The 13,208-nt window shown below is 42.1% G+C and overlaps 1 protein-coding gene across 8 annotated transcripts in view; it reads left to right on the top strand.

Annotated features, from left to right (window-relative positions):
* The window catches only part of LOC105253826 (CUGBP Elav-like family member 4), a 534,430-nt gene that overhangs the window by 471,183 nt on the left and 50,039 nt on the right, over window positions 1–13,208 (top strand). For all 8 annotated transcript variants that reach the window (XM_025412718.1, XM_025412719.1, XM_025412721.1 and 5 more), the window contains one exon: window positions 2,455–2,580. In XM_025412718.1, the coding sequence (XP_025268503.1) occupies window positions 2,455–2,580 (126 nt within the window). The remainder of the gene's footprint in view (window positions 1–2,454; window positions 2,581–13,208) is intronic.

Raw genomic sequence — 13,208 nt, 5'->3', positions numbered from 1 at the left:
CACTATCCCTTAGCCCGACTAGTGCGGTCGATATACATATCCATTTTTTTTAGGAGGAGGCTAAATTTGCACAAAGTGCACGTCCGAATGTGTGTGCTCGTCCAAATTCTCTCGCAAAACGTTTCGAATTGGCTCGAAGTTTTCGACACACACGCGCGATTCATTAGGACTCCTGTATACTGATCATACGCTCAGAATGTAGGAACCGAATGCCCGTGAATCTCTTAATTGGCTCGAACAATTGGCTCCAAAAAGATTGGCTCGTACAACCTCGAAACTGTCAAAAATCTCTTCGCAAAATTCTTGAAATACTCCGAGTTGAAAATTCAATCGTGATGATTCGCTCCTCCGAAACGCGTTTATCTGTGCCGTGAGAATGATTGCTAATGGGCTCCTCTAAATCAGTCTTGCCCTACCCCTGCTCATCCGTTTCTCATCCGGCACGATACGCATCGTTTTACGCATACAGAAGGTATTATAGACAGTGTTGTGCGTACCCACGTGCGTGACTGAAACCTGTAGCCGTAAACCTGTCGTTCGTGTTTTTTTGCTCTGTTTATTGCGCACCGCCGTTACATCACACTATAGAAGCTTCGTTAAGACGAGGCGTGCGTGGGGTGGACGCTCTTGGAATTCTGCAGATTGGCATCTCTCTCGAAAGATGCAGAATACATGAGAGAATCGCGATCTTAGAGCGTCGACCGATCGTACAACAGCAAACGACCCCTTTGCTCTAAAGTGCCGAATATATTGTACGTTTCTAAATCCAAAGTTCCATCGTCTTATTTCCCGAAACCCCGCCCCGTCTGACTTAATATTTATATTCGTGTCGACGACCATCTTGATTATACATATGTTTTATATACATATATATATATATATATATATATATATATATTATATAACATATGTATGATTATATAATAGTGGCTCGTTCGTTGGATGTGTTGTCTCGTTCGTTATCGATGTGTTTTTATCATCTCTGTACATATTTTCTGATTATGATGTGAGCTACATTTATCTTATTGTATTACTTAGATTTGATTCTATATATGACAATTTATGATATATATATCCCCCCATTTTTCTTGACAATTACACACAAATAAATACCCTTTTACCTGCTATATTTAACCGTTCCTAGTTCATTCGAATCCATTTTTCCGTATTTATCCTACTGATTGTGAATCTCGCACAGCCGTAATCATGTTTTCGATATTACGTGGGGATACACATACATATACACGCTAAGACACACCCAATGCAGATATTTCTAAATAAATCTATGCTAATAGTCTATTAAAATTTAATTTGTAACGTAATTAATTTGTGTAATTACTTTACTAGGATAAATATAACTTCTATATTAAAAATACTTTTGGAAGAAAAATTATTAAGAAAAAAAAATCTTTTATCAAATAATTGTAAATACGCTGCATCTATCGAAAAATTGAGGGATTACACGAAAAATTCTTAATCGAAATTAAATATCATAAGCTATACAATTTAATTGTATTTTAAGCTGAAAAAAGATCTCACGTGATTTTTATCCATTATTTCTCGATTCAATTTTCAGCACAAAACTTAGAAATAGCTGCAAAATATAGTATAAGTATTCATTGTTAAACTTTATGTGACGGTGATCCATTTCGAGAATATATATTACACTGCCTGTTCGTGAGACAACTAGAGAGAGATTTAGCGAAATCAGATTTGTGTCTAAGATAATCAGGAGAACATTCGACGCGGATCACCGTCGGGAATATCAGCCAGATTTGGATCGCTTAATATCCCACCTGATTTTATCGCGCGATCCTGTTTCTCATTCGTTTTTTTTCGGCTTTGATATAGGTCGTAGATCAACATTGATTAGATTATTTTTCTCTCTGTTACATTATGATTTCCGTTTCCATTCCCTTTGAAATATTGTTTCCGCTGTTACATATGTATGTTACATTGTTATCGGTTATGATAATTGTTTCCGTTGTTGTTCTCGGTTACTTCTGTCGCACAGAAAAAAAAGACATAGATATAACTCGTACATGCATCACCCATACACACATACACTTGCGCGGTTCCCAGTGCTGTTTAGATGTATACATTGACGTAATGACGGGTGTAACTGTGCGCGTCTCGAAGATACCATACGCGTGCACATACAATATGTTACGTTTTTATATACATATACATATGTTCATATATACATATATATGTACATATAACGATATATATATATATATATATATATATATATATGTACATACCCTAACCTCCTTCCCTTTAGGATGGTGGATGCTGGTGTAACCGTGTAATTTTGTCGTTCTCGGTGTTAGCCGCAAGATCTTCTCTTTAACGCCTATATACGCTTGGCCTGCGCACAGAACTAACTAACGCTGTTGTTTCTTTTTTTTCTCTGTTCCCTCTATTTCACAACGCGCCGTCATCGAACTGCAGACAGAAAGCTGTTCGTTGGTATGCTAAGCAAGCAACAAACTGAAGACGATGTCCGACAGTTATTCACTGCCTTCGGCACAATAGAGGAGTGTACCATTCTCCGTGGACCCGACGGAAGCAGCAGAGGTGAGTATTAATTCGCAGCTTTTTTATATTAATATTTTAATAATTTAATTATATTATTGCACGACAGTAATCATATATATAGACATAATAAATAAATTAGATAAACTTTGTGGATAAACTTTGAGCTCTCTCTTCTTTGATATAAATAATATCGAAATATATGATTTTTTTAAACATCATATATCATCATATATCATCTTTTTATTTTAATTTCGTATTCGTTGACATTTGGAAAGAAAATTAGATAATAGATAATAAAAAATGCGTGACGATCGTAAATATTGCGACTAACAATTCGTTATGTCATAAAAAATTAAAAGATCGCTGAGATAAAGGAATTTAAAAATAGCGTGCTTCAGAGTCTCTAAGGGATTAAGAACGAAAACCATATCCTCTCTAGAGCTAAGTGTACCGTAACGTGGTGCACGTATATTTTTATGTCGTGGGATAAAAGCATAGGCGCATTGTCCATAAAAATACGGGCATCTGTGCAATTTTTAGCCGCAGGGCGGGATATTCGCGTCCCTCTTTATTGCACAATCGTTTTACGTCTTCGCAACGCATTACTTTTTCCACTCGATTTTCGTGCAGTTTTAATCCAAGAAAAATCAAGCTGCGAATAAAACAATCTAACGCAAAATCTTGCAACTTCAACTTCTCGTGAACGCGTAGAAGCGAATTTTATAGTACAGAAATGTACGGGTACTTACTGAATTTTTGAATGATTCCTTAATGTTCAACTTTAAATCGCAGCAAAAATTGGTTAAAATAAGGTTAATTTGCATTAAATAAGAAATCGAGATTAAGTTTTAAAAGCTTTTATATCTTTATCGTAAAAAAATTGCTATTGCTATCTTGATATTTTACTGTAGAAAAATCAATTTTAAGATAGTTTAAGGAAATAAGAAATAGCGCAATCTGAGAGAGACGCGTATATTTTGTACGTCAGTATTTGAGAAAGCCGCGAAATTCATAATCCGCATAATCTTTGAGCATTTTCATCGAACGATTAAGCGAGCAAAGGGACTTCTCCGGGGCACCTAGTTTCCAAAGAAGGTGGAGACGCACGGACTTCGCAAAATTAATCACGAGATGAAGCAGCAAAAGAGAAGGAGAGCGGTTATCTCAAAGAAAAGAAAGCAATTGCCCCGGCCTGGGGCATTACGAGACGGAAAAAAAAGAGATGGAAGCTCGCCGCTCATCTCAACCTTCGGCGATGATGCACGATTAAGCCCAGGCGGAAGGATATAATCGCGACGGCATTTGAATATCCGCTCGCGCTGTAAACAGCGCGGAAAGATAGGTGGATAGGGGTGGCGAGGGATGGATGTAATTCGAGCGAGGATAACTGGTGGAATGGCGGACGAAAAGTGGCTACGGAGCAGTAGTCGGACGAGGCGGCGAGAGCAATAATTTCCGCTGGACGAGACGGCGAAATTTAAATATTTTTATTCAAGAGTGAAGACCTCGCGATGCAAGCAACGAGGAGGTAGCAACGAGCTACGAAGGAAGCGATCGAAGAAAATGGAAAAGCAAGACGTACCAGCGAAAAGGCAGAAAAGAAGGGCGAGAGAAAAGCAGAGGAAAGAGCGAGAGGACGGAAAAGATAGGACAAACCGAAGGACCGGGAGAAATAAGGAAACGGGAGGGCGCGGGTAGGCAGGCGCGAATGTAATTAAATTCCACTTTAAAGTGAAACTCACTTTCAGCAGTTAATAAGATTTTGATTCGCAGTCGGTGACGTAACGCAGCGCGTTCATCGTCTTTGGCAGGTAGGCGCTGTTCGTTCGCGATGATGAAGGTAGTACAGGGAGGGCGGGAGAGGGGGGGGGAGAGCGGCGCCAAGGGTGGCAGTCGCGGAAGGGGAGGCGGCGGAGAGAAGGAACGGAAGTAGTACGCGAGAGAAGAGCTTTACAATGTGCGAAGTCTGTGTTCCTTTGCTTCTAGCAAAGACCAAACCTTTCCCCGCCTTTCCCCGCCTTTCCCGGCCTTCCCCGTCGCGTTGAAGCTCGAGGTTCTTTGTCGAAAGCCCCAGGACGACGATGTTGCGCCAGCTTTCCGAGCTCTTTAATTAAAATTACGCGAGCGCTCGCAGTACGACAGTTTCCAACCGGTAGTCGGTTTATCACGTGGAATGCATTCGCGATTACTCGCCGAGAATCTCAGGTATGTCGCTCCGACGATTACAATATCTTTGACGAAATGAAGCACGCGAGGTCTGAAATGCAATCTCGAGCTTAATCTCCGCCTCGCGAAGTTGACCTTTCGACGTGGGGCACAGTCGATCGAGGACGACCATCGCGAGATTACCGCACATGCGGTTGTTTCCACTTCTCCGAACGAGAGAGCGTTCCAATTCCATCCCCGCACTGGCGCTTAGAGCGCGAATCTTCCACGAGGTAATCCCACCGCAGCCCCGACCGCGACATTCGTCCTTGGACGTTGGTATCAGAACGAAGTTATCCGGCGGGGATGGATGTGCCTGCCGCAGGAAGAGCCTGATCGCTTATTCCGCCGCGGCACATCCCACGGCCCCGGTCTCATCCCGGCAGAAACTTTCCCAACACGCTTCATCACCGCTCGCCGAGCCTCGGTCGAGTTTCATAACTAGCTAATCCGACCCGTAATAGAGAGATCAGGAAGAGCTCCGCAGAACGCGGCCGTATATATACACCTATATATATGTATTATATATATATATATATATATATATATATATATATATATATATACAATATCGCCATGTTGTTGCGAATTTACCACCGACGCGGCACCGAAATTACAGCGGGGAGGATATCATTTCGCTAACTCTTATTCTGGCATCATCCGTCAGTAAAGTACAGGGATCAGTCATGTGTCGGGAGTGTTAACGTACGCGGCAAGAATATCCTGTCGACTCGCGTCAATTTCGTCGTCCATGCGACTCCCCGATGAGTTACGACGCTTAAAAGTTATCGACGAACCCCTCGTTTTTGTCCCCGCTACTCTCGACTTAACTTTTCTTATCATATGTTACCATCTAAGAAAGATTTTTCGGTAATGACGAGCTTAAGAAAGAAAAGCGAATCGTTATCAAAGAGACGCAATATCGGTCATCATTGTCAAAACGACGTATCGCATCGTCTCTCTTTCTCTCTCTCTTATCCATAGTCTTCTCTTAAAACCTCCGTTCTGCCTCCGTGCCGTCTCCCAGGGGAGAGAGGAGAACGACGTCGGAGCTCTTCGTCCAATTATTTTTCCCTCGCTTCGAAACATTTCAACGCCACTTCAACGAACGAACTCGTTCTATTCTCGTTGCCGCGCAACCCTCCGCTCGGAACCACGTCACTTCTTCCCCGGGTTCTCTCTCTCGTCCCCTGTCAGCATTGCACCCCCCCCGGCCTCCTCCTGACTCGCTGGGTGCGCGATCCCAACTTGGGGCAACCCCTCGACACGGACGACGAGTTCGCATTATTTCAATTGCGCGAACGGCAATAATTCACCGCGCGCTAAGAAGATTATAAAATGTTTATGAATAATGGAACGAAGTATTATTCGGGCCCTTTTATCGCACAGGCGTGGGAGTGGTGCGCTCGTCGAGAGTTAGCGCCTTCGCGGAGGTACCTTCTTCGACCGAGTAGCGAACCGAGCCACGTGTATCTTGTCTGTATACGCTACGATTGCGCAACCGGGTGCCGTGAGCGCGATACGATTATTCAAACCGGAGAAACAATTCCGTGCATTAAGTCGTAATAACATTGCGCCGGTATTCCCGATCCTCTTTTGTCGCTGGCACTCGCGAAACGCGGTATGCGGTACTAGAAGACCCGGCCGCGCTAACTATCGGATAGCATTATGTAACATTTAACCCCCTCAGGCAAAGAGAGACGAGTACAATAGATCATGAGTTTGCGAGTTACTGCGCGAACAATGCAATTACCAGAAACATTATATCGTGCGCTTCAGGATCTTACCTTAAGGGATGCGCGCGGATGCTAATTTATTCGGTTTTAACACCAAAGTGCATATTAATATAACATCTGTCATGTTATTGCAAACTTGAAGCTTTCGATGCGCCGCAACAAACGTATTCAATTACAAGTTTTGCACGGGTAAATGAATTTGATGATTTTGATCGACTAGAGTAAAACGGGTAAAATTTCGAAAATCGATAGATCGTCAAATTCTTGGCGTCCATATATTCTCGAAAAAATGATACATTAGTGTTTTCGTTAAGCGCGAGTAGGAAAGTGCATTTTATTAAACGTAAACGAGTTTAAAAGCAGCTCTTTGATTGTTTTCTCAGCACGTTACGTCAGTGCGTTTAATCGTCAGTCAGCACCCTTTAAATTGTCATTTCGATTCGCCGGTTATGTAACGCCAGCAGCGCGGCTGCATCACCAACTCACGTACTCGCGCGAAATCATTTCCGATCATTTTCGATGGAGCCTCGTTTTTGACTGCGCGACGTAAAGAGATTGCAATGGCCGCGTTAACAATATTGCTGACGGGAAATATGACGAATCAATAATTTCCTCAGCCTAGCATTTTATGATGGGGCATTAAACGAGCGATGGTTATCGACGATTAATCGTTCGCCTGTCACTTGCACCGGCGCGTCCGCGCTCGGTATGTATCGTACCTTAATACGCACGCGGACAATTTGCGACCTTTATCTTCGACACGCGCACACGGGGAAAACGCGTACCTCCACCATTATTACAGGCACGGCATATTACGTACACTATCGCGGATTATGTTGGGAAAAATACTATTATTACTGGAATACGCTCTCATTATCGCCAAGCTATAAACTTGTCCGTTCTCATTATCCTCCAGGACCGTGGAGTTATCAAGCGTAAATCCATTAATGATTCCACTTATCGCGATGCAAATTGTAAAGTACAAACATGGCGCTTCCCTATCATAATTTCAATGAGATAAGCTGTCAACGGAGCGAATATTAAATTTCGCGCGTAAAAAAAGAATCGAAAATAGCTAATTATATACGTTTCTGAGATTCGATATCGAGATGACCGATATCCTATCGTATTTATAACGGAAACCACCTGCTTCTTTATATATACATCGCCGCCACTTCCTAGCGCCAACACCATCAGCGTTATACTCGTGAAGGAGAGTGCTCTCGGGTAGAAGCTCTCAATATGTCCGACCTAATCCTCTCCCGGAGGACCCGGCGTCCCCTCTCGCGCTTTACTTTGCAATACGTACAAACATTTCGAGCCCAGCTGCGCCACGGGATTTAGAAGCTGAGCGATTAATAAATGCTCCGTACGACGAGCTGGCACCAGGACTCCCCGACAGCCACTCGACGAGGAGGCTACCCGTGATTTACCGTCCGGACTCGCGTGTCTGCATCCAAGCCCCTACCGCTTCGTCTGGATTTTCGGTGATTTCGCGGCATCGTTATGATTTAGTGCCATGCCCCGCTTGAAACATCGGCGACGATCAGTCTTCCTCTTTCAACGTTCGTAAACTTGGGCAACGTAAGATGTCGAAGCGATTGACGGATAAATAAGTCATGTTATGAAAATTACAGCTTGCGTCACGGTTGTGCTCTTTATCTCGCTATTTTTCGTTACTTTAATAAATTTTACATCTGCATTAGACGTATTATTTTACGCTTGTGATTTTTGTATTTTTATAAATATTGATAACGTATTTCGGATTCGAGGAAATGGCATAAAATTTGTAAATTCACTTACTGCTTTATCCATCATTGAAACGTGTATTTTTAACATGTGTATTACTCCCTTTAATATTATTTTATCCGTTAAAAAATATCTTTCGATCGATTATACATATCTCTATAACAAGGAAGCAGTTGTTTTCAGTAAATTTTTCAATATTTCATTTTAAAAATAAAACGTAAAGAGATTTAAAAAAACGGACATTTACAACCGCAATATCGATATTATAGATAGTATTTTGAAGAATTATTTTGATTTACTGGATATGCATGTTCGAAATAAACAGCGTCGCAATCAATCATCGTCGTCTGAGAAGAGGTAAATCCGCACGCCGACTGTATGATATATTTAATACATTGGGAGTTTCGACATTCGACTCTGACCTCGGCAGCGCGCCAAAATCTCGCGTACGAACATTGGGAGTGAATCGGGAATGGTGGGAGCGATGATATAAATAACGACTCGCGTGACTGATAGATTTATTTAAGTCGCGCGTTATATCACGGACTTTTCATTGAGGGATCGTCAAACTAGATCTCGCACCCCCTGGTCACGCGAGGCGTGCGAAGCGCGATAAAGATCCGAACCACGTCAGCCGAACCGCTCCCTTCGGTTGCACCCCCCGCTTTGTCAAATCCAACAAGAGCAAGATTAAACGGATCCTTCGGAAAATATATAAGCAATGCTATAGGATATCTCTTCGAGTATATATGCTATTACATCGATAAAACTAAATTTACTCTCTCATTAATATCGAGAAAGCTTTTAGAACGACATGGAAATCATCCCTTAAAATAATATATAATAAATTTTAAATTACAATCAGTATTTTTAAAAACATTCAATTTATAAGGTTTATAGAAAATTAAATTTTTCTGAATAAATGCTACAATATTTATATATTTAACTATAAATATATGTCATTAAAAATTCAAGAGAACGATTTTTCTTCGATATGACTAATTATGTTTGCTTAAAGAGACTAAAAAGATAGTAAAGTCCCCTGGTTACACGAATTATGCGATTTCCGAGCTATTTCGCTTGCGACTTTCTTGTCGCTCGATCGCCCTGATACGACACATTCTATTATAAGATTATAAGCAATGCCAGGAAGGAATGTATCTTTGTTGATGTCGCCTGAAGTAGCATTAGGCGCCATTGTGCGCATCGAGATTTATCGTCTTTATATTAATGCGATTACTGTCCCGCTTCTCACGGAAAGCCACAGAAGCTTACACTGGACATCGTAACATCCTCGCGGTCGCCTCGCGCGCAGCTCCTTACTCACCCGACATCGCGTCAATATCCTGCGGTATTACACGTAGTGGGAGCCTTCTTCGTCAATATCCGCGAGCTTTTCACTCGACGTGGCTCGCAGAAATGACAGGGGGAGGAAAGGCGTGAGAGAGGATACCTTGGTCCCCTTCTGTTAGCCTCCATACGACGGCTTTTGCCCGTCAACCGTAAATACACCATATTGCCCATAAACCTTCGCATTCGTGCATTACCCATCCCGATTCGTCCCTCCAGCAGCAACAGCAGCTCATCGCTGTATTATCGAATAACCGGTGGTGGGCGGCTTAACAGGTCGCTCTAAAGCAGCATGTCCTTCTTCTCTCTCATTCCCTGCGCGATTTCGAAATTATTTTTGAAAACTGCTCGCGGGTCCGCGGCTCGACTATTTATCTGTCATAAATTTCTCGATTTACGATGATCCGGACATCGGTGCCCATTCGTCGATGATTACAAAAGGTCATACGTCTATTATATAGATTTGCAACGATAATATATTGAACAGATATTGCGCCGCGAAATAATCCCGCCGCAAGTTATCGTTGCATGTTTATGGGATTTCCATCAAATTTACGACGTTGTATATCGGATGTACAAGTCGTTCGACGCGTTCGAAAATGAGTTCGATTCGAATATTTTTAAGATTTCTACTGCTCGGCAACGACATTCTTCATTATTGATTTGTTGTAAAATATATCAATGTGTTAACGGGCAGAATATGATGATTCATCGTGTTATAAATTTATACGAGGTAAATAATATTAACATACAAAGATTTAATCGTAAATAACAGTTATAATTGTATCGTAAAATACGAGATGGTGAGAGCAAATTGTGACATAATTCTAATGACAGAGGTAAAGACGGTCTTAACGTTAAATCTCTTTTAAAATCGGTATAACAGTATTATTAATAATAATAACTGCCATATTCCACGAGAGTCTGGGAAGCCATTAAGGAGAAAACGACATTTTCGTGGCTTTACAGACCGTATTACAAGATCACGTGTCGTAAAACAACGTTGGAAATTTAATAATCCATTACTGACCTCGTCTCCCTCGTGATTATCGACATTGCGTCAAATACGGCCATGCTTGTAATCGTAATCGCGAGTTTTGTAAAACGAATCTCTACGTTTATATTCATTGACACCGTTTACTTTTATCACAATATCGATAATGCGCCGACACGTAATTACAATCGGCGTTGTCGGTAATGCTACTGCTGCTGCTGCTGTTGTTATAGTTATTGCTATGCTGTCAAACGCGATGGTTTGTCGTACGAAGCAAAAATACCGAAAGAGTCTCGCATCCGATTCTACCTTTTTCTATTTTTCATTTCTTTTATCCGATCTCACCCACCGCGCGATTTGTGACTTCTCGTTTGTACATAACTGCGTTGCAGTCTTTTCGACGATCCGCGACACAGCAATATCATAGCTTGTATTCTGTCGCCTGAACATTTTATGTCGTTCGATTCTTTCGATTTACGATCGTTCTTACGTTAACACCTTTTGCCGGATAAGTAAAAAAATAAAATTAATTTTCCCACTGGCGACATGTATGTATACGTGTATAAAAGATTTTAATTATTTTTAGATAGGGAACAATTAGGATTGATTAACATTTGACAATATCGAGAAATTTCGAGATATAAGATTTCTCTCGTATTGTTCGAGATATGATATCAGGTGCAAATTCTAAAAATATGCGTTATCGGATATCCTTAATCTTTCCTTATTTAGCAGTCCACTTGACTATCGACTGCAATCAACTAATGTATTTGTCAAAGCGATTGATTAGAAACATTCCTAACAACGTTCTGCCGAAATCACACAATACATGATTATAGGATAGTCTTTTTCCTAACGACCTCAGGCGCATCTCGCATTTTTACGCGATCCGTAGCGATTCTATAATCGCGTCGTAGAGACCCTTTTTCAAGATTTTTACAAGAGCCTCTTTTCTGCGAAAGAAGAGAGAGGTAGGGAGAGAGAAGGTTGGGAATTCATAACGCGACACACGCACGCATATGGCACTAGAAATTTAATAATCCATCTCGTATCCTTCGCGTGTCGCAAAACGTGACCGTCGGTGGATGGCATATACAACGACCACACGTCGTAATCGTAACGAGGAATTTTACAGAACGCTCCTCTCTCTTTCTCTCGCACCCTCCACCGACCGGTTTACGTCGCCGTCTCCCTCGTTCCTATCCCCCTCCCGCTCGCTTCCCGCGCGCTCCAAAGCACCCTCCCATTGCGGCCGATGCGCGCCCGATCTACCAACCCTCGCTGTAATGCAGTATGAAACTCGTAACGACGAGTCAGCCTATGTTTCTCACGTAATGGAAATACCGCTGCTTATCCGCGCGTTAAACGATTCAACTACGGCTGGGTACATTACGTGCATCATTACGCTCATGGCGGCGGGGATATACGGGCGAAAGGGGGGGAAGGCTCTTCTTTTTTCCCTTTCTTTTTTCGTTTGCCGCCACCGACGCGTTCGCGTTATTATCGACAGGTGAAGAGGCGATAGATGAAGGACCTCTCGTAGGCCCGACGGAAACGATCTTTGTAATGGCTTATAACCGTCGTTATCCCGGGATTATCGTCTTGCTCGACATCTAGGATTAACGATCGTACCAGATGACGCGTGAAGTAGCACGTTGCCAATGTGGTGTGATTCGATACGACGGATAATCAAACGGGATTCGTACGCCTTGCACGTGTCAGTATTAATTTTGTATCGGGAAATTAGGTCGCAGTATGTATAAAAAAATTTAATCAAGAGTTCATATTTATTTATCGCGTTCCCTATTCTTCATAAGCAAACTTCCATAAAAAGTACACCTAAATGCATATAATAAAGTTAAATTATAAAAATCATCTTCAATGAAAGATAAGTAAAAAAGATACGAGGAGGGAGGGAGGGTGGTGCGGTTATATAAATAATATAAACGCATATTTTTATGTTTTCAATTACATCATGTCACGTAGTTAATTAACAGTTAAAAGTGCAATTATTTAAAATCCTTTTATTCCAGTACATACTATTAGCGTACGAGATTCACGTTGTACCGCAGATAAAAAGAAAAGTATCTCGCGCAATCTGCAAAATCGTTACGACTCAACGGCACTAACACTTTTATCGGCTCGCGTGAAAAAGGGCATTACAACCATTTCGACGTTGCACAATTTTTTTACACTCCTCCAGCGTGTACAGTCGAATCACACAACCGTTGGCGGTTTCGCCGATCACCAATCAGCTATTACCGACACAACAAATCTCGCGTATCGCTCGCGCACGCACACGCGTATAAGCAGGCGTATTGAAACAAACGCCATCGCGCGTAGAGAAAAGCCGAGTCGTCCGGATGATCAAACAGACGGAATTACTACGTACAAATCGTAGGACGCGGATGATTGGATTACTGCGCGTTTGGAAGAGGGTGATGGCGGCGAGAGAGAGAGAGAGAGAGAGAAAGAGAGGCACGGTCGAACGGGAGTAAGGGGTTGAAATGGTAACGTACAGGTAACGCCGATTGCCGGTTGTAGCTGAAATCGTGCACGCGTGTACGTATGACGCATGTGCGTGCGTGCGCGCGCACGTGTTACGCTACGTCGCGTAGTGCGTTTCGTAAATG

Source organism: Camponotus floridanus, unplaced genomic scaffold, assembly GCF_003227725.1.
Source record: "Camponotus floridanus strain SB8 unplaced genomic scaffold, Cflo_v7.5 scaffold55, whole genome shotgun sequence".
NCBI lineage: Eukaryota > Metazoa > Arthropoda > Insecta > Hymenoptera > Formicidae > Camponotus > Camponotus floridanus.
Note: the sequence above shows the minus strand (reverse complement) of the source record. Positions and strands in the feature narration are given on the sequence as shown.